Source organism: Carcharodon carcharias, chromosome 5 (assembly GCF_017639515.1).
Source record: "Carcharodon carcharias isolate sCarCar2 chromosome 5, sCarCar2.pri, whole genome shotgun sequence".
Lineage (NCBI taxonomy): Eukaryota > Metazoa > Chordata > Chondrichthyes > Lamniformes > Lamnidae > Carcharodon > Carcharodon carcharias.
In genome coordinates this window covers 96368605-96390785 of record NC_054471.1, presented here as the reverse complement: position 1 = coordinate 96390785, position 22181 = coordinate 96368605, and the positions used below count along the sequence as shown (strand labels likewise).

The 22181-nt window shown below is 42.3% G+C and overlaps 1 protein-coding gene across 1 annotated transcript in view; it reads right to left on the bottom strand.

Annotated features, from left to right (window-relative positions):
• The window catches only part of dlgap2a (discs, large (Drosophila) homolog-associated protein 2a), a 181270-nt gene that overhangs the window by 109115 nt on the left and 49974 nt on the right, over window positions 1-22181 (bottom strand). The window contains exons 3-5 of the mRNA XM_041188234.1: window positions 20851-20852; window positions 8114-8131; window positions 3048-3195 (exon numbers count right to left, since the gene is read on the bottom strand). Coding sequence (XP_041044168.1) covers window positions 3048-3195; window positions 8114-8131; window positions 20851-20852 — 168 coding nt within the window. The remainder of the gene's footprint in view (window positions 1-3047; window positions 3196-8113; window positions 8132-20850; window positions 20853-22181) is intronic.

The following is a 22181-nucleotide window of genomic DNA, read 5'->3' as shown; positions in this document are numbered from 1 at the left end:
GTTATGGTACTGGGTTTGTAACCCCAAGATCAAGAGTTCAAATCTCACAATGGCACAACTATGAATCTGGCTGAACCACCCCTTCAGTCAGTAAATTTCATCTGCCATTTGTCGATGCACTTCATCACTTGTTGCTAACCTCCTCATTGTTTACTACCTTTTCAGGTTTGGTATAATCTACAAACTTTGAAATTTTATGCCTTGTATACCCAAGTCCAGATCATTAATATATGTCAAATAGAGTAGTAGTCCTAAAACCAATCCCTGGGAATCAAATGTATACCTCCCTCCAGTCTGATAAACAATCAATCACACTATTCGAAAACAGAACATTGCAGATGCTGGAAATCTGAAATAAACTCAGAAAAACACTGGCAATACTCAGCAGGTCAGGCAGGCAGGTGTGAGAGAGAAAGAGTTAACGTTTCAGGTTGATGATGTCGGGATCTGAAACTTTAACTCTGTTTATCTTTCCACAAATGCTGCCTGACCTGCTGAGTATTTCCAGGTTTTTTTGTTTTCATTCACACTACTCTATTTTCTGTCATTTAACCAGTTTTGTATCCATGCTGCCACTGTCCCTTTAACCCCATGAGCTTTAATTTTGCTAATAAGTCTATGAGGTAGTATTTTGTGAAACATCTTTTGATAGTTCATACACACATCGACCACATGATCCTTAAGCCTGATTACATTTTGCAATATTCCTTCATTACATCTTCACAACTGAAATCAAACTCAATCGCAGAAACCCGAGGTGGTGGATTAAATTATTTTTATCGGTTCAATTTCCTCAAAATTTAAAGTCCTCTATTAAATATTGTGTAATGGTATAGAAAGACATTTGTTTTAATAGAATTCACTGTAATATTTAAATTTTAAAAAAGATTAACTCGTTTTTCACCAGTTAAATCTCCTACAGGTTGTCCTTCAAGCTGGCAGTTGTAGCATTAGTTATGGTGATTGTGATTGGATGACTTAATTTGGCACAGCTGAAACCAATTTAAGCCATAAAACACACTAGACATTTGAAGTACAACTCTCCCCATCACTATGACTGGCCTACAAGGTCCCACTGTCTAGTTACCACCAATACAGGGCATCTAACTAAACATCACTCAACACTTGCACTGGAAATGTCTAATATTAATGATTCCTCACATAGCAGGTTTTTGTTACAGATTTCCTTTCTGATCAAGATTGATAAGAGTCCCAGGCAGATTAAAGTTGCCCCCCACTGTGTTTAGTCTTTTACACTTGTTGGATTGAGATTTTTCCCTAAAGACAGCCACTCTATGTCCTGGACCCTCCACGAAGCAGAAATCACCATCGGATTGCCGCTCTGACTGTACTTTACTGCACCCTGATGCAGCTATGCATTTCAGCGGGTCTTCCAGTCCAGCTTCTTCAGAGATGCGGAGTGCCGCATCCCTCAGAGAACTCCATCGCAGCAGAGTAGCGTCGAGAGGAAGAATGGATACAACCCCTTTTTATGACACTAGTGGTTGAAATATGTTAAATGTTAGTATGTATGTTATTGAATGGGTGAATGGATGAATGGGTAGAGTGGTAGGCTGGGTAGATGGTTGAGGTAAGTGGGTAGGGTGGGTGAGGTAAGTGGGTAGGGTGGCAGGTGAGAAGGATAGGTGAAAAGCTGGCATTTGAATAGGGTGGCAGGTGGGTAAGATGGATAGGTGGACGAGGTGGGTAGGTGGGTGAGTGGCTTGATGGGCAAGTGGATGAGTCAGTTGGTAGTTGGGTCTGAAGGGATGTTAAGGTCAGGGACTAGTCAGTTCAGATTGGGGGTGTAGTTGGGTAGTGGGGTTTAGTCAGGTCTGGTCAAGAGTAGTTGGTGGTTGGGAGGGATAGTCGGCTCTGGTCGGTGGCGTTGTTTGGGGATGGGGTATAGTCAGATGGTCAGGGGAAAGTTGGATCAGGTTGGGCGTGTTGGTGTGGGTTCAGTGTGAGCAACTGGGGATCATATCTGTGGCTACCCATGTGTTAGACCAGGATTTTTCTGTCTAATATTTCCTGGGTAACTATTCAGGCAAATTCCATGGAACTCTCCAATGTCTCCAACTCTAACTTAGAATTGGAGACATTCGTGGAGGGTCTCAGGGAGCAAGGGAATTGCCTGTCCCAAGTTCAAACTTCCTGGGCAATTCCCTCAGAGATCAGCGTGACAGGATTTCTGTGTGGTCCCAACGTGCATCTTGGGTCGTATGTCCAATCTCCAGCGATCCAGAGACTGGAAGATCTGGACCTATATTTTATGGAAAGGTAATAAGACTAATGTTTGATAGCACACCTATGGGAATGTTTTCAGGCTTCATGAAAAAACTGAAAGATTTCCAAAATCTAATCTTCCAGGCTTCTTGTGATAATTAAGAAATTCCCAAGTGGTCTAGCCTCCAGGTTAATTGAATGGGCTAAACGCATTCCAATTTTGCTGGCTCTCCTGGATGAATGTTAAGACCATGGACCTGAGAGATAATCAATACTTCTGTTTATGCTTCTCGACTGCCATTTTCTTCCAGGTGGATAACATGATGTTCTCATTTCCAAAATCATACAAAATAAAAGGAATTCTTTTCAGATTTCACTATTTAGTCAATAAAATACAAAAATTCCACAAGGTTGCTATTTTTTTAAAAATAAAGGAATAAAACTAACTTATTAAAATCAAAACATGGTTTTAGTTTAGTCCAATAAAATCAGCTAATCTGGATTAATTGAAATCAGCCTGGGTCTGTGCTCATCCCTAGCTAGCAGCTGCAGGTTCTTTTAGTACATGTGTAGAGGTTAATGCAATAGTATGTCATTACAAGAGATAATAAATGGATTTATGCTTGCAACAATTTAGATCATGAAGCACTTACGTATTTTAAAATGACAAATGATAACTTTCACCTTGCTGATAATAGCTGATTTGAATGTACACAATTACATTTGTTGAATGGTTCAAGGCTTTCCCTTTCTGCCCTTGTTTAATCTTTGTTGAGATCGAAGAAATTGCGGAGATTTTCTTTCTGAGGGCTAGACCTCACCTGACTGACACAGCTAGCTTGGCTCAGTGTGCTCACAGCTCTCATATAGCTTTGATTTCTTGAGCGGAACTTGGGAGAGTTCTCATTGGCGGAGGGATCTAAACTGTGGTTGATGGTCACTTCAATTGCAGATTGTAGGTAGTTCTGGCTGCAAATAAAAAGAAAACATGTAGAACCACAAAGTCAGAGAAGGGAAGAGAGAAAGAGAGACTTGCATTATAGCATCTTTCATGACCTCAGCACACCCCAAAGTGTTTTACAATCAATGAAGTACTTCTGTAATGTAGTCTTAGTTGTAGTGCAGGGTTGTAATGTAATGACATTGAATGAAAACAGTAATCTCAATAAATCCAGAATCAAACGCAAAGTGGAAAAAAAAAATCAGTCAGGTTTCTTTGCTTTGCAGGTTTGTGTAGCTTTATATATAAAAAACACAACTATACTGGATCCATTTGCTTTCTTTACATTATCACTGGTTTACATATATTATTTAATTAAGAAAATGCTTATCTCCTTTATTCTGCTACCCTAAGAAATAATTACACCGTTCTTGGAAGCATCAACATCCTGTATAAAAATTAAACCACTACCAAGAATTGTGATTGCACCCTCTTGTTTCTTTCGGATGATTGTCATTGATGTAATTGCATTATTTACAAAGCCAAACGCTACAAATGTATTGATAACACAAGTGATTCATATGTCGAATAACTACATTCTGAGTTTGCACAAGGAGAGATGTAGCAGGCTAGCTGCAGCATAAACCTGCCCTGGGGCAAATGCAAGTGTGAGATATTGGAGAAAACTTCCCTGGGCTGCTCCAGGAACTGAAGCTATCCACACTGAGTTGATAACCACTCCTAAATTCTCATTTACACTGTTGGATCATTACAGTCTGGCTGAAATTGACAGTAATAACCAAACTTTAAAATTCTCAAACTTTTGTTCAAATCCTCCCAAGGTCTGGCCCCTCTTGATCTCCACAAACACCCCCAACCCTCTGAGATCTCTGTGTTTCTCCAATGCCGGTCTCTCGTGCAGTACTGACTTTCATTGGTGGCCGTATCTTCAGTTGTCTTGGCCCTAGGCTTTGGAATTTCCTCCCTAAATCTCTCTTCCTCCCTACCTCTCTTTCCTCTTTAGGAAGCTCCATAAAATCTACCTCTTTGACTAAGGTTGTGGTCACCTGTCCTAATATCTCCTGCCGTATTAGTGTTAGATTGCCATTCTGTGCCCAATTACCTGTGTAGATTTTCTTCCGTGCCTGCCTTGCCCGACCTTCCGGCTCAGGCCGGGCAAGATCCAGGCAGCGCAGCTGTCCTTGAGGCCCAGCGTTGCAGTCCAGCGCCGTCGAAGTGAAGGACGACAGGCCCCCCCCCTTATGGTACTAACTGCCATAAACCAGGTAAGTTAAAGATCCCATTGAAATTGAGAGGCCAGGGAGAAGATAAGTGTCTAAGGTAAGTTGGAGTCCCATGCGCGTGAGGAGAATTCCGTGGGGGGATGGGGGGTGGTCGGGTGTGCTGAATAACCTGAGGGGGTGGGGTGGTTAGTCAAGGCATGAGGGGTGTCCCCTGGGGGATCCTGGTGGGGGGTGGGGAGAGTGGCAGGAATCCTGAGTGAGGGCAGGTCTGGGTCTTTACTATTGTTACCCAGAGGTTTAAAGAGGTTTTAATTCTTCTAACTTTCTGAATAACTATTGATGTAACCCTGTCAGAACCATCGAAGTTTGCAATTTAAATTGCATTTTTAGATAGTTCCCAGCGCAGGGCAATTGCCCAGAGGAAGTTCGTGCTTCTGGGCAATTACTGTGCAAACACTTACCTGTGAGGTTCTGAGAGAGATCCCCTAGTGCATCATTGGGGTACCCCACCAAATCTGACGCTGGAGGGCTTGGCATTTATGGCCCGATGTGAATATTTCTCTGACTTGGCCTCTATAAAGAGCCTCAGGATGTTTTACTATGTTAAAGGTGCTCTCTAAATGCAAGTTGCTGCTGCTATTGTTAAAATGAGATGAGTAGACTTAGAGAACATTGCATTATCCCAATGCGGTTTCCTCTACACTGGAGAGACCAAACGCAGACTGGGTGACCGCTTTGCAGAACACCTTCGGTCTGTCTGCAAGCATGACCCAGACATCCCTGTTGCTTGCCATTTCAACACACCACCCTGCTCTCATGCCCACATGTCCGTCCTTGGCCTGCTGCAATGTTCCAGTGAAGCTCAACACAAACTGGAGGAACAGCACCTCATCTTCCGACTAGGCACTTTACAGCCTTCCGGACTGAATATTGAGTTCAACAATTTTAGATCATGAACTCTCTCCTCCATCCCCAGCCCCTTTCCGATCCTCCTTTTTTCCAATAATTTATATAGATTTTTCTTTTCCCATCTATTTCCATTATTTTTAAATGTATTTCCATCCATTGTTTTATCTCTACCTTTTAGCCTATTTCGATCCCTTCCCCCAACCCCAGCCCCACTAGGGCTATCTGTGCCTTGCTCGTCCTGCTTTCTACCCTATTAGCACATTTCTTAGCTGATATCACCACCGTCAACACCTCTTTGTCCTTTGTCTGTGACATCTTTTGGCAATCTCCACCTATCACTGGCCCTCTATCCAGCTCTACATGTCCCACCTCCCCCTTAAACCAGCTTATATTTCACCTCTCTTCTATTTTTCCTTAGTTCTGTTGAAGAGTTATACAGACTTGAAACGTTAACTGTATTCCTCTCCGCAGATGCTGTCAGACCTGCTGAGTTTTTCCAGGTATTTTTATTTTTGTTTTTGTGTTGAGTAGACTTAGGCTCTGTTCCAATGCTCCTGATGCCAATCTTTTGAAAGAGGACTCCCCTTGGGTGGCCGAACACCACTTGTTTCAGATGGTCAGCCCCTTGATCATACAAGCTGGGATTCTATGACATAATTAGGAGCTTGACTGCAATTTTAAGCTATATATGGGCAAAGTGCGCTATGCAGGTTTGGATCATGTATTCTGGCATTTCCCCTCCAAAAATGGCCACAAAATTCTTTCAACTTTAGATTTTATGAAACCACCCCGATGTTTATTGTAACTTGATTTAGTAATCCCTTAATTACCCTGCAGCATATGTGTAAGTGCCTTATTTCCCCTGAATGCCACTGACAGAATGCACTTTTAAGAGCTCCTTCAAATGCCTCTTCTTTTAATCTCTTCCTGCTCTGCTGTTGTTTTATAAATACTTTAATTACAAGTAGATTCCCAGTGACTTTGTGGACACAGGACTCTTGTTATATTTCAACTTAAAGATTGGATGCATTTAAAAAAATGATCTAAAATAAAATTTAAAGAGAACACAAAACTGAGGACACAAATAACAATTCTGAAAGGACACCAGAAAGTACGAAAGATGAAAATGTCTCTTTTGAAGCTCTGCTGCAACTAGAGTTCTCCTTTACACTCACTCCAAGGGGGAGCAAAGGAAACACCCTTGATTTCCCATTTTGAAAAGACATGGGATTGTGCTATTACTTAATATATATTTTATTCCATCATATCACACAACTTATAGTGGCCGCATTTACATTAACATGGTTTGCCGTTTATGAGGTGGATGGTAAAACTATAAATCCAGTTCTTGCTTTCTTTAGCTGATGCTCATCAGCTACAGTAACAATAATGACTTGAATCTAATAAGGGGGAAAATATTAAATTTGGGCTAACCCACATTTGCAAAAGGTAAAGAAAAAATGACTAATGGTACTAATGGTATACATTTTCCAATTGAAGGTGCATGGATGTGAAGGTGAACATTTAATTCACTGGATCCCCCATCCATAAGGTGCATTCTGGCAATCTCCAGGAGTAAGGATTTAGGGGTAGGAAATTCTTTGTGGAAATAAGCAGGAGATTCACTGCAATATTAAAAAACAAAAACAAAAACAGAATTACCTGGAAAAACTCAGCAGGTCTGGCAGCATCGGCGGAGAAGAAAAGAGTTGACGTTTTGAGTCCTCATGACCCTTCGACAGAACTTGAGTTCGAGTCCAAGAAAGAGTTGAAATATAAGCTGGTTTAATGTGTGTGTGTGGGGGGCGGAGAGAGAGAGAGAGAGGTGGAGTGGGGGTGTGGTTGTAGGGACAAACAAGCAATGATAGAAGCAGATCATCAAAAGATGCTATCACTGCTTGTTTGTCCCTACAACCACACCCCCACTCCACCTCTCTCTCTCTCTCTCTCTCCGCCCCCCACACACACACCTTAAACCAGCTTATATTTCAACTCTTTCTTGGACTGGAACTCAAGTTCTGTCGAAGGGTCATGAGGACTCGAAACGTCAACTCTTTTCTTCTCCGCTGATGCTGCCAGACCTGCTGAGTTTTTCCAGGTAATTCTGTTTTTGTTTTTGTTTTACAATAAACTTGGGTTTGTTTGTAACTTTGTAGGCTGCACTCAAGAGAAGACTGGACTGAGTTAGCCACAGGCTGTAAACAGACCTCCAGCCAAACTCTATCACAGGCAAATCACTGCTAGTGGCTGTCAAAGTCATAAAGCCCTTGATTTTTACACCTCAGGTTGTTTTCAGCCTTCCACAGGGGACATTAATCATGCAGAGCAATCAGCAATGCACAGGCATACAAAGTGAGTGACTGTTGTTTAAAATATGTGGTTCAAATAGTCACCTATCCCAGACGGCTTTGCATTAACATTTTTGTCAGTGAGCAATGCAAAGCAAGGGAGTATAGGTGGAATCTTGTCCCTTCTGCTGCAGTGAATAGCAAAAGCTTAGAGGCAGGAAATGCTGAAGTTATTTTAACTGTAACTCCTAAGTCAAGAGGTGACCCTGATCTAGACATGAAAGCTGGTTGCTAAGACACCCACATACTATAAAAGATTTGGAAACTAGTACTTGGAGAAACAATGGGAAGCCAGTGTACTGATAGTTAAAGCTCACATATTCCTAAGAGGAACAAACTGTTGCACAACACAAAGTCAGCATGGGGTGGAATTAAAGACCAAGGGCTGGACTTTCATCTTGGAAGTGAGATGCAGGAGTCAGGACATCACGATCCTACCTCCTGACTGGTGGTGCTCACCCATGCTATCTTCATGGTGGGTAGATGGGAATGAGCTTGAGTGGGGCCTACTGCCAAAGGTGGAAACGGTGGAGAGTCGATGTCGAAATGGTCATATTAAAAGGCTCAGTTCAGTTGATGAGTTTGAGACCACCTAACACTCACCCCTGTTCCCCTCAGCCCCCATCCCTCCCTGACCCCCTCACCCCCATTTCTGCTCACCCCATTACCTCCCACCTCACTTCCTCACCTCTCTATACCCTGTCTTATCCTCCCATACCCCCTGCTTTCTTCATCCCATCATTCCCCTTAGTCAGCCCACAACTCTAACCCTTCATCTCTCCATAACCCCCTCCCCACACCCCCCACACTCACACACACAGTATCCACCATTAACCAAACTCATGAGCCCTATAATAACATTAGGAATTATTTGAGAAGCTCATAAATCTGTCAAGATAAACAACCATTATTTCAATGTGCACTTAAAAACACAATCATCTTAATAGTTCATAAATCTGTCAAAAGAAACCAGCTCGCACTCCCCTTGACAGCTGTGTCAACAACCCCTGATGAGATGAATCTATTAGTGGGTTTGGAACTCAGCCAAGCATTCATAATAAGCTTCCACTGAACAACTGTGCCAACAAAACCACCTGAGCTGAATAGATTAAAGCCTTTGAAGACAGCCAGAATCTCAGCCATCTGTAAATGCTTTGAAATAGCCAAATAGATGGTTGAGTTGAACTTTAAAGAAAAAATGAAGCGAAGCGGACAATTCACACAATCAAATCTGAATTTCACTATCATAAAATGCAGAATAGCACTTTATTTAGTTGATCATGTACACTAATGCATCTGATGTATCTAATGCATTTCACAATGCTGTTCAATTTAATGGTCACTTACCTTTTTAAAACAAATCTCTTTTACCACTCACTATATAAAAATATATATAATTTATGATACAGCATAGAAACATAGAAACTAGGAGGAGTAGGCCATTCGGCCCCTCGAGCCTGCTCCACAATTCATTATGATCCTGGCTGATCATCCAACTCAGTAGCCTACTCCAGCTTTCTCCCCATATCCTTTAATCCCTTTCGTCCCAATACCTAACTCTTTCTTGAAAACATATGATGTTTTGGCCTCAACTACTTTCTGTGGTAGTTATAACATGTGAAGTTGCCAACATCTTTTGAACTTACCTTTCATATGGTTCCGGACTCCAAACCATTGTTTACCCATGGTTCAAGACACCTCTGAGCTGGTGTGAAACACATTGTCTTCCAAAACTGGCCTGACTGTTTGGGCAGAATATTACTCTTGGTGTGCAGGCACGTGTCCAACACGCCCGAGCGTAAAATGATGCGTGATAACATCGGGCAAGCATCCTGATGTCATCGCGCAGTCTTGCGATATTTCGTTTGGTGGGCACACACCAGAGTCATCTATTAAGGCCATTAAGAAGCTAATTAGATTCAAATTTACGCTGTCCGTCCAACCTAACGGTCAAGCAGCCTTTACATTTTTTAGGAAACCTCATCCACAGGTGAATGAAAATTTTATTTTTGAGTTAAAAACATGTCCCAGCTCATGTGACTCTGTCACATGAGGGGACATGTTTTATGACAATTTTATTTCCTTTCATTTTTAAACAGCACTTCATCTCCCTGAGTGAGCTCCATGCGTCAGGGAGATTGAAGCGTTATTCCACGCGCATGCGTGAAGATTGCGCTAGACCTGCTCACACTCCCCCCCCCGCCCCCTTAATTGGCCCACGCGCATAATATCATGGTGCAGAGCCGATTGCGGATGGTGGTCGGCTTCCCGACTGCCCTGCCCGCCCCCTCCAAGCACCCCACCAAGAGCAAAATCCTGCCCCTTGAAAATTGTGGAGGATCTGAAATGCCTGCAATGGAGCTGGCAATACCAGGACAGCTGGATGCAGGCTCGTGACCAGACCCCTTTCCCACGCCAATGAAAACCGCAGATGTTGGGAATGGGAAATGGGAACAGGAATCTAAGAATCAGGTCCCAACTGCAATTTTTAAATTCTGCCCAACGCTATTTGGCCCCATGTCACGTGGGGAAAATCCAACCCGAAGAATCAGAATTACCTATACGTGGCTGCATCCCTTTAAATATAACCTTTTAAGATTTTTTTTTAAGATGAGATTTCCTGTCCAGTCTGAGCAAGCCAACTGCTCTGGATCCACAGCCTTTATTATAATTAACTAAACAAAGGATTCAGCGGGATCAGCCCACCTGCAGTTTGGTGGGCAAAAAGTATTGTTGCAACTGCTTTCTGCCTAATCAAGTCACAGGCAAAACAGGGCTCTTGAGAATCTGAAATGCAGACATTCCACTTCCCTTTGCTGGCCTTTCCTTCTTGAAGGGTTTGATTTTATGCCCCCCCAACCCCACACTGGATGTACTTTCGGTGGCTGGGGGGAGGGCAGTGGGCACATAAAATACAAGGGATGGCAAGATCACCACCTTCTCGCCAACCTCGAATTGTCCCCCATAATACTTAGGGGGTGGGAAGGTTAGTGGGGGTTGGGGGGGGAATTGGAAGGGGGATGGCCCGCTCACCATATATAACTAAATCATTAAGGGTCAATTGAGCTTGTTTACATATTGTGCTGCTCACACCATGACACAGTTGGTTTTGGCAGGCAGGCAGGAGTGGGCAGCTTGTTCTTGCAGAAAAGTTTTTAAAAGGTCAGGAAGGAAGGGGGAGGGGGCATGCTATCTTTGTGGGGGTGCCCTTTGCGCATCAGGGGCAACCCCCTCAAAAACAGCACTCGCACTTTTTCCTTACCACCTGCACTGCAAAACCTCTTCCCTAAGGTTCCAATTCCTCCCTGCCCAACACCCCAGACTTAACTGAGTCCGGGATCACTTGCAATCCCCTGCCAGCGCCCAATACTGAGCTCTGGTGCTGGCAGGACTGCAAGAGCTGCCGGCCAATCCGATTGATTGGCAACTCCCAAGGGTGGGACTTCCTCCCAGTGGAAGCCCACAATTTCCTTGTTGTTTCTGCCCTCCGCATGTTACTACTGCAGGGCGGATATTTTACTTTCTGTCTTGAGATCTCCTTCTCCTTTGTTATCTGTTCTGAGGTGGCCATCTCTTGTGTTGTCTTTCCCTAGGTCTGCTCTCCCAATATGAGATATACCTGAATATCTGTTCCACAATATAGTTGCAATTTTCGTGATTATGGATCTAAAATATGGGACCATAAATAATGTGCACTGTGCTCAAGACTGTGCTACATGATCCTTCTCCTCCTCCTGGTGTCATCTTGAAAGGAAAAGTACACCCTGTGACCAGATGATGTTAAATCCATACTGTTCACCTCTATGGCCCACTCACTGAAATTTATTTACTTTGCACATCCAAATGAGTCATGGTACATGTAACTATCTATTATAATGAATCAGTGATCTTAAACAGTATGCATCATATTTCGTCTGAGTATATAAAATGTGTGTGCCATGTGCCATGTGACCTAATAGGTAATTGAAATGACCAAAAATGTAAGCCTTATACAGGACAATAAAATTCTATTGTTATAAAACAATTTTTTATATTGAAATGACTGTATTTATTAAGAGGGCTGAAACCCCCGGATAAGTTTAAAAAGCTCTGCCAACAGCATTTTAAGTGATCAAAATAACAGCAGCTCTAAGATGGCCAAACATTTACACAACTTCACTCTGCAAATTACAAAGCCACCAGAAAGGAGCTGGGCTGGAGCTGGCCTGTCTGGAAGTAGCCCACCAGACTTAAACAAATGTAAATGGCCCATCCCCTGAACAAATCACAGGCATTCAGACATAATCTGCTGTTCAGGTGGGTGCAGACCAAGCTATTAGACTCAATCATTTTGGACAATGCACCCCGGCTGAGAAGGGGACTCCATCAGCCATGTAAAGTAATCACTTTAACCAATGGACCTGAAATGAGGAGTCCCCAGCTTGCTGTGAATCTAGCTGGAAACTAGCCAGTTTGTGAATGAAGGTCATGTGATGAGCAAGCTAACTTTTTGTGTTTAAATAAACTATTTTTCCAGGGTCAGTGAGTCAGGACCAGAAAGACAATGAGATGATAACAGCAGAAAATTACTTGCAATCCTCTCTCTCCAGCCATTCTACAAGCCAAACCCTGTCTGTATGTGACCAGCCAAAATACCACAGGCAGCACCTTCAATGTAAATCAAGCAGCTGCTGACTCCAGAAGAAAAGACAGATATCATCCATTAAGTCTTTAAATTGTCTCATGCAGAATCTGGAAAAAAAATCATCAAACACGGCCTGAGATGGTCCAATGCATCAACCTTCAAGATCTGTATATGATTGACTTTCTTTTTGGATATTCCCTCCACGTAACTTACTTCTGTCTGTGTTTGTGTGACTCTCTTGGATGCATGCCTGAGTGTGAGTTCGAGTGTTTTTTAAAATTATTTTTTATAGATCAGGTGTTAAATACAATTTGCAAGAAAACCTGCCCATGTGTGTCTTTTACAGTCACAGCAATTAAACAGTTAAACACTCGTTGAATTGGTAACCAAATTCTTTTAAAAGCACCCGTTGAGGTCAACTGAGAGGTAGAAAGAGAGAGGAGCCAATCTACCTTTCCTCACCTAGCCATAACAGAAATTAGGGGGCTCAGCGCCGAGATAAAACCCTTAGACTTCGAAAAATTGGATATGGAAAACTGATTCTGAGAATTATTTAAAACTTCCATATAGGTTTTCTTCTGGTTTACAGTACTTGAATATTTAACGTGTCCACATTCAAGGTATGTATCATCATAGACCAGAATGAAATAACTTGGGACACTTTCATAGCCTTATTCATTGAAGAGTTCTTCAGACTACCAGGTGACCAAAAATACCATCCTGAGCATGTAGGATGTGGTACTGGAGTTGTATTGCAATTCCAAACTTTCCAGAAGCGACTCGAGCAAACTTTCATTGAGTTCGAAAGCGTTTAACAACTTGCTTTCGACTGATGAACATGGTCGCTCCAGATAGATTCCACACACAAAAACCGAAGGGATGTGATTCTCCTTGAGGAATTGAAGATCTCACTCCCTCTTTCCATAAAGACCCATGTAGAGGGTCTCTAAAGCCAGACAAGCAGCAATTATGGCTGACGATTATGAGCTTGTCCACAAACGACTTTTCCTAAGGAAAATCCTTCCCTAGTCACCTGCAAAAATCTAAAAGGGATAGAAGATGGGAGAGTGATAGGAGAGTAAGTGATCATGGGTGGGAAAATAGAAACGGAAGGACATGGGGCCTTCCTCAGACTAAAAGGGAAGGTGCTGAGAACAGGAGTGATGTCCGAAAGCCTGTGTCTTTTCACTGTACCAGAGCAAGTCACATCCAAGCTGACTGCTGGAAATTCAAGAGTAAACCCATAGATTTTGTTGGGGTGCATCAGACCAGTGCAGGCCAAGGGGCCCTGATGGAAAACACAGCAGACAAGGCTGTGTCTCTAACCATGGCTGTTAACCCCTGTAAATGTACCGCTGAGAGTGTGGTTTTCCTCAAAGATATCAGAATTTTGTGTTTAAAGGGGAAGTGACCCTATACCCATCAAATGAGGTAAGCCAGCCCAAAGTTCTACTTGAAGATACAGGGGCCACCCTTTCACTTCTGCTGGGAAAAGGCATGGCTTCCCACCCGAGAGCACACTGAATGCAAAAATTTCAGTGAAAGGTATTGGAGGGATATATATATCGTATTGAGTGCTCCTGGTTGTGACCATGGCCAGTATATTGAGCTCGTCAGGCGGACCTGCGCCCGACCCGAATGCGTGTAAAATGACGTGCGATATTTTGGGCAGCGGGCATGGCGGGAATCAGTAGCACGCCCACCGACAATTAACAGCCTAGTAAGGCCATTAAAGATCTTACTGAATTACATTTTTCGCTGACCGTCCAACCTTATGGTTGGCGGGCAGGTGAAGAGGCCAAGCGTCCTTCTGAATTTTTAGGAAACCTCATCCATGGACAGGATGATGTTTCCAACAGCAATTAAAATTTTAACAATTGATTCATAACATGTCCCTGCGCAGAGTCACACGAGGGGACATGTTTTCTAACATTTAAAAATGCTTTATTTTTAATTTTCAAAAGTCTTCATCTCCTTGAGGCAGCTCTGTGCCTCAGAGAGCTTTTCCTGCGCACACTCGCAAACTTGTGTGCTCGCCCTACTCCCCCCACCCCACACAGGCAGTGCTGAGCGCTGCAGCACACGTTTCATGCAGGGTGGGCCTTAATTGGCTCGCCAGTGTGAAATCGTGGTTGGGCCCTGATCACGGGCGGCGGTCGGCTTCCCGACTGTTCCCGCTCACACCCGCCGAGCCTGCCCGACGAGGGCAAAATTCTGGCCCATATTTCAGGACTGGTTACGGTAGGGATTGTCCCTAGTTTACTTATGGAGGGGATTAAATTGCTCTTTTGTAATGACCAGGCGGCAGCTAAGGTGGTAGCTTCCCAGTGCTCTTAGAGAAGCCAAATGAGGCTAGGGAGACAGAGCAATTACAGGAGAAGGTTCCTGGTTTTTTCCCTAACTATGTGGTAACCTGGTCCATGGCCAAAAAACCCGCTGTCACAGGAGGCTGAACCAGCACTGCAGATGGAATACTCTATGTATGTGTGTTGCGTTTTTATAATTTTTTTCTCAGGTTTTAATAACTAATAAACTTATCCTTTCTTTGACTTAAGAAAGCCTGGTTAAATTGGCTCCTTCTAAAGCATAAATACATTTGGACTGGGAAAAGGCATCCATGAGGAAAGGGGTCCTTTTTAAATTAACCTTGTTGCGACCAACCAAGGGGATTGAATAAAGAAGGGGAGCTAGTTCATTCCTCCTCACCCAGCAGCATAACAATTTGGGGTATCTTGTCCAGGCTGTGGACCGGTCATAACACCATACTGCGCAAGGCAATGGCATTGCGTACTTTGTCAAGCATAATCATGGACCAATCCAATGGAAATCCATGGTCTCCAACACCCTCTTAGGGTATGGTATCTGAAGCAGGAGGAGGAATACTAGAAATGACCCATATTTGCTCACAGACAATCCTCATGATGTTGCAAATAAATTAAACTGATTCTTTAGCCGGTTTGAAAATGATGAACTTGAGGAACATGTGATTTGGCAACAGGCTTCACTTCATGAATGAGAAGGATCTTATGTTATTATTAAGAAATGGGAGGTAGAGAAACAATTCAAGCAAATGAATCCACAGAAGACATGAGGTCCAGATTAGATCAGCAGAAAAATTCTTAAGGAAATGCTCATCAGTTGGCATTTCCCTTCTGTCTGGTCTTTCAGAAATTGTTTGACATGCATATTGTTCTTTGCTACTGGAAATCAGCCATCAGCGTTTTGGTTGTTAAGAAGTCTCAGCCTGCTGAGCTGATTGATTACTGAAGAGGTTCTCTTCCATCAATAATCAGGAAGTGTTTCAAGTGCATTGTGTTAAAGCGTCATGTAAATACTCTTCTTTCACATATTGAACAGTTACAGTTTGCCTATCAAACTCATAAGTCAGGGGACGATGCTATTCTGATCTTGGTCCATTTGATGCAACAGCAGATAGTTTAAGCAACTCTGCTGGCACTATGCCTGTCTCTTTATGGAGTATGTGGAACATTTCTTGTTCCAGTCCTACTCCGGCCCCCTTCCACAACTCTTTCTCCGGTACATCGATGATTACTTCCGTGCTGCTTCATGCTCTCGTCGGGACTTGGAAAAATTTATTAATTTTGCTTCCAATCTTCACCCCTCCATCATTTTCACGTGGTCCATCTCTGACACTTCCCTTCCCTTCCTTGACCTCTCTGTCTCAATCTCTGGTGATAGACTGTCCACCAATATCCATTACAAGCCTACCGACTCCCACGGCTACCTCGACTACAGCTCCTCACACCCCGCTTCCTGTAAGGACCCCATCCCATTCTCTCAGTTCCTTCGCCTCCATCGCATCTGTTCCGATGATGCTACCTTCAAAAACAGTTCCTCTGACATGTCCTCCTTCTTCCTTAACCGAGGTTTTCCACCCACGGTCGTTGACAGGGTCCTCAACCGTGTCCGGCCCATCTCCCGCGCATCCGCCCTCACGCCTTCTCCTCCCTCCCAGAAACATGATAGGATCCCCCTTGTCCTTACTTATCACCCCACCAGCCTCCACATTCAAAGGATCATCCTCTGCCATTTCCACCAACTCCAACACAGTTTCCCTTCACCCCCCTGGCGGCATTCCATAGGGATCATTCCCTCCGGGACACCCTGGTCCACTCCTCCATCACCCCCTACTCCTCAACCCCCACCTATGGCACCTCCCCATGCCCATGCAAAAGATGCAACACCTGCCCCTTCACTTCCTCTCTCCTCACCGTCCAAGGGTCCAAACACTCCTTTCAAGTGAAGCAGCATTTCACTTGCATTTCCCCCAACTTAGTCTACTGCATTCGTTGCTCCTAATTCGGTCTCCTCTACATTGGAGAGACCAAACGTAAACAGGGCGACCGCTTTGTGGAACACCTGCGGTCAGTCCGCAAGAATGACCCAAACCTCCCTGTCGCTTGCCATTTTAACACTCCACCATGCTCTCTTACCCACATGTCTGTCCTTGGCTTGCTGCATTGTTCCAGTGAAGCCCAATGCAACCTGGAGGAACAGCACCTCATCTTCAGACTAGGCACTTTACAGCCTTCCTGACTGAATATTGAATTCAACAACTTTAGATCTTGACCTCCCTCCTCCATCCCCAGCCCCTTTCTTTCTCTTCCCCCTTCCTTTTGTTTTTTCCAATAATTTATAGATTTTTCTTTTCCCACCTATTTCCATTATTTTTAAATCCTTTATGCCCTGCTAGTCTTTCCACCCCACCCCCACTAGAGCTATACCTTGTGTGCCCTACCATCCATTCTTAATTAGCACATTCGTTTAGATAATATCACTACCTTCAACACTTGTGTTCTTTTGTTCTTTTGTCTGTGACAGCTTTTGATTATCTGCTCCTATCATTGCTTGCTTCCCCATACAACCACACACACCACCACCCAACCTTAAAGCAGCTTATACTTCACCCCTCTCCTTATATTCACTCAGTTCTGTTGAAGCATCATGAGGACTCGAAACGTCAACTCTTTTCTTCTCCGTCGATGCTGCCAGACCTGCTGAGTTTTTCCAGGTAATTCTGTTTTTGTTTCTGCTGGCACTACCTTTGTTGGTTTCTCTTCAGCTTTTAATGCCAAGCAACCATTCAAGCTTATTGAGAAATTGAAAAACCTTGACGTCAATCCCACTCTCCTAATTTGGATCAGTGATTTCCTCACAACGGGATCCAAGGGGCGTTATTTTCCAGGATTTACTTGGAGCCCATGTTCAGAGTCACAGGATTGTTACAGTGCAGAAGGAGGCCATTTGGCCCATCATGTCTGCACCTGTTCTCCGAAGGAGCATTATGACTTAGTGCCATTCTTCTGCCTTTTTGCCATAACCCTGCACATTGTTTCTATTTAAATAATCATCTAATGCCCTCTTGAATGCCTCAATTGAATCTGCGTCCACCACACTTCCAGGCAGTGCATTCTAGACCCGAACCACTCAGTGTGTGAAAACGTTTTTTCTCACATCGCATTTTCTTCTTTTGCAAATCACTTTAAATCTGTGCCCTCTCGTTCTCAATATTTTTATGAGTGGGAACAGTTTCTCCCTATCTACTCTGTCCAGCCCCTCATGATTTTGAACACCTCTATCAAATCTCCTCTTAGCCCTCTCCTCTCCAAGGAGAATAGTCCCAATTTCTACAATCTATTTTCATAACTGAAGTTTCTCATCCCTGGAACCAGTTTTGTAAACCTCTTCTGCACTCTCTCCAAGGCGTTCACACCCTTCTGAAAGTGTGGCGCCCAGAACTGTACACAACACTCCAGCTGAGGTCTAACAAGTGTCCAATACAAGTTCAACATAACCTCCTTGCTCTTGTACTCTATGCCCCTATTAATAAAGCCTAGGATACTGTATGTTTTATTAACTGCTCTCTCCACCTGTCCTGCCACCTTTAATGACTTATGCACATATACAGCCAGGTCCTTCTGCTCTGCACACCCTTTAGAGTTGCACCCCTTATTTTATATTGTCTCTCCCTGTTCTTCCTACCAAAAAGAATTACCTCACATTTCTCTGCATTGAACTTCATCTGCCACCTATCTGCCCACTCTACCAACTTGTCTATGTCTTTTTGAATTTCTACACTCTCCTCCTCACTGTTTGCAATTTTTCCAAGTTTTGTATCATCCACAAACTTTGAAATTGTTCCCTGCACACCAAGACCTAGAACATTAATATATATCAGGAAAAGCAAGGGTCCTAATACTGACCCTTGGGGGATTCCACTACAAACCTTTCTCCAGCCTGAAAAATATCCATTAACCATTACTTGCTGTTTCCTATTACTCAGCCAATTTTGTATCCACGTTGCTACTGTCCCTTTTATTCCGTGAGTTGTAACATTTTTCACAAGTCTGTTGTGCGGCACTGTACTGAATGCCTTTTGGAAGTCCATATACGCCACATCAACAGCATTATCCTCATCAACCCTCTTCGTTACCTCTTCAAAAAACTTCAGCAATTTAGTAAACCATGATTTTCCCTTAGGGAATCCATGCTGGCTCTTCCTAATCACCCCACATTTTTCCATATGACTGTGAATTCTATCCTGAATAATTGTTTCTAGAAGCTTCCTCACCACCAAAGTTAACTGCTCTGTTATTGCTGGGTTTATCTTTACAGCCTTTTTTGAACAAGACGTAATGTATGCAATTCTCCAGTCCTCTGGCACTCCCCTGAATCTAGGGAAAACTGAAAGATTGTGGTCAATAATGAATACTGGATCTCCTCAGGGCTGTGTACTTTCACTTTTGCTTTTCCTCCTCTACACGAATGATTGTTATCAGAGCACAATGACATAACGATCCTGAAGTAGGCTGATGATATGGTACTTGTGGATCTTCTAAGAAATAACAAAGTAAACTATAGGAACTCAGTGGAGAAGTTTGTAAAATGGTGCAATCGCCATTCTCTTAAACTGAACGAAAACAATATGAAAAAAATAGTTGTAGATTTTAGGAAACCATTTTTAAAATGATATTGTTCGTGTGAGAATTCATGATGTGGATATCAAGTAGTTACCAGCCAGAAGTGTCCAGATGTTAAAGTAGATGATAAGTTGAATTGGAGGGAACAGTGTACAGATGTGCTGGCCAAGGGACATATGTGACCATATTACCTCAGAAAATTAAAATCCTTCAATCATGGAACTTTTCTATGCGGCTGTAGTTGACAGTGCTTTCCTTTTTTGAATGTCTCTCCTGGTACTGTGGTCTTAGGAAAGTAGACTCTTTAAGGGTACAGAGATTATTGAACCAGGCAGGAAGGTATTTGTTGAACAAATCTTTCTTGACAAAATCTGCTCTTGAAGAATTTTGATGGAAGTAAAGAGTGCCATGAACAATGAGGATCACCCATTGGGTTCAGGGAAAAGGCTATAATTCCTCAGATGCAGGACAAATTTGTTCTTGAACTCATTTATGCCTTTCTGTATAAGAACTTTTAACAGGAGTTTAATGAATGGATGAGGATATGCACTCATGATGGGACTCACTTATTTTAATGCACTGGAATTGTTTTAGTAGATTTTAATTAAAGTTAGACCTCTGTGATAGGGTAATTTTCTTTCCTTTATTGTTATTATTTATTTGTATGCAAGTTATGAATGAATGAGCAATGTACCCAAAATGAATTTCCGTTTGGACAATAAAGTGAAATGGAAATTGAAAGGGGATTGATTGATCGGCAACTCTCAGTATGTGGGGCTTCTGACCTGGGGTCCTGATCCTGAGGAAAGGTCTGCCGCTGGCCTCTCAACTGCCTGATTGACATACAACTGGTGGACCTGCCTGGAAGGAGGCGACACACGGGTCTCTGTCACTGGCACAAGATTCCACCCAATACATCTACCTTGTCAAGCCTCTTCATAATTTTGAATATTTCAATAAAATCGTCTCTCATTCTTCTAAACCCCAGAGAATACAGACCCATTTTCTCAACCTCTCATGACAGGACAACCCTCTTATCACAGGGATTAATCTAGTGAACCTTCTCTTTACTCTTGAATATGAAGACCAAAATTGCATTTAGTATTCCAGGTGTGGTCTCACCAAAGCCCCATTCAATTGTAATAAGACTTATCTATTCTTGTTCTCTAATCCTCTTGCAACAAAGACCAGCATTCTATTTGCTTTCCTAATTGCTTGCTGTACCAGTAGGAAACTTTTTGTGTTCCTCGTACGAATCCACCAAACTCGCTCTGAACATCAACATTTATAAGTTTCATTCTTTTAAAAAAAAAGCTTTTCTATTCTTATGACCAAAGTGAATAACCTCACCAGCAGAATAGATTATTCCAATTCTCTCCTATCCATCATATAGTCCTTATTCTGGTTGTCTTTCCTTTAACATGCAATTTGCAATGAGGTTTAAAGGAAATTTGTTTACAGATTAATAAATTAAATTCAATTATTTAAATTGAATTTTGCTCTCAAAGCAATTGTTTATTTACTTCTATTTTGGCTTTTCCCTTTAGCCTTCCAGCTAAGATAGGAGCTTTATTAATTACTTGTCTAAACTCTAAAGCTGGGATTTCCATTTACTGACGGCTCGATCTCATGGAATCTAAAGTCTACAAACTTTGGGCCATTCATATATGGCACAAAGATATGTAAGAGGCAGTGCCTGATTCAGGATATCCATAACAAGAAATCACATGATCCCATTGGTTTCTCATACAGATAGTTTTTATTCCAATTTCCTCTGAGCTTTGTGGTGAAAATATATGAGGAATACAGAAAGTGGTGTGACAAAGAAAGTGGGGTCAATGGAGAAAGAGAGAATGTTTTTTACTTCCAGATTTGCAACTTCATTTTCTTTTAACTATTTTGCTTGCACCAAATTCATTATTAGTAGCTTTAGTTGTTACCTGGCAATAATATGAGAAGACATCTAAAATCGATTTTGACTGGATCAACTCACAAAAATAAGAGTGGACTAACACAATGAGATTTAAAAATAACTTCAAAACATGTCTGGCTCATTGGTCTCAATCTGATTAGCACTAATACTCCTTTCAAATTGTAAGCTAATTAAGCAAATTATTTTAGCACTGAAGATACAACAAAAATTTAACTGTAATCTTTTGTAAAGAAATTCTGTAAATCAAGTTGATATAATTGAGTTGAAGTGGGGCAGTGTAACATTAGTAACAAATGAGTTAGCAGATCTGTAGGGAATTCCCTTGTCTGCTAATTTAAGAAAGGCACAACTCTATTTTTGTTACATTGCAGAGGCTGGTTATAATTGAATGGTTTGAATGACCCTATTCCAGTGCTATTGTCTGTGGTGGTTGAATAATTCATTGAGTGTATTGTATTGATGATATGTCCTTTGTGCCATTGTATTGAGTAAATCAGACTTCTTGATTGTGTTAATCAATACCTAAACCTTTTTGATGAGTCACTGTGTTTTCACTAAATGTCTGAATTAAGGCCTTGCTGTCTAGCCCTGTACTGCTGACTGCAGCTTATCTTTTTGAAATTTATAGTTCCAATCATGAGATCAAAACATCTCCATGGTTTGAAATTATGTTCCACAAATTTCCCAGTTGGAAGGGATTTTGATCCTACAATGGTAAATAGTAAATGTTGGGCCCCATGCCTCACTGGCAAAAACTCTCACTGGGAAATTTGTGGAACGTAATTTCAAGCGCAAGGAGATGTTTTGACCTCATGATTGGAACTATAAATTTCAAAAACATAAACTGCAGTCAGCAGTACAGGGCTGGGCAGCAAGGCCTTAATTCGGACATTTAGTGAAAACACTAAAACTCATCAAAAAGGTTTGGCCATTGACTAATGCAATCAAGAAGTCTGATTACTCAATATGATAGCACAAAGGAAATATCATCAAAACAATACGTTCAATGAATTATT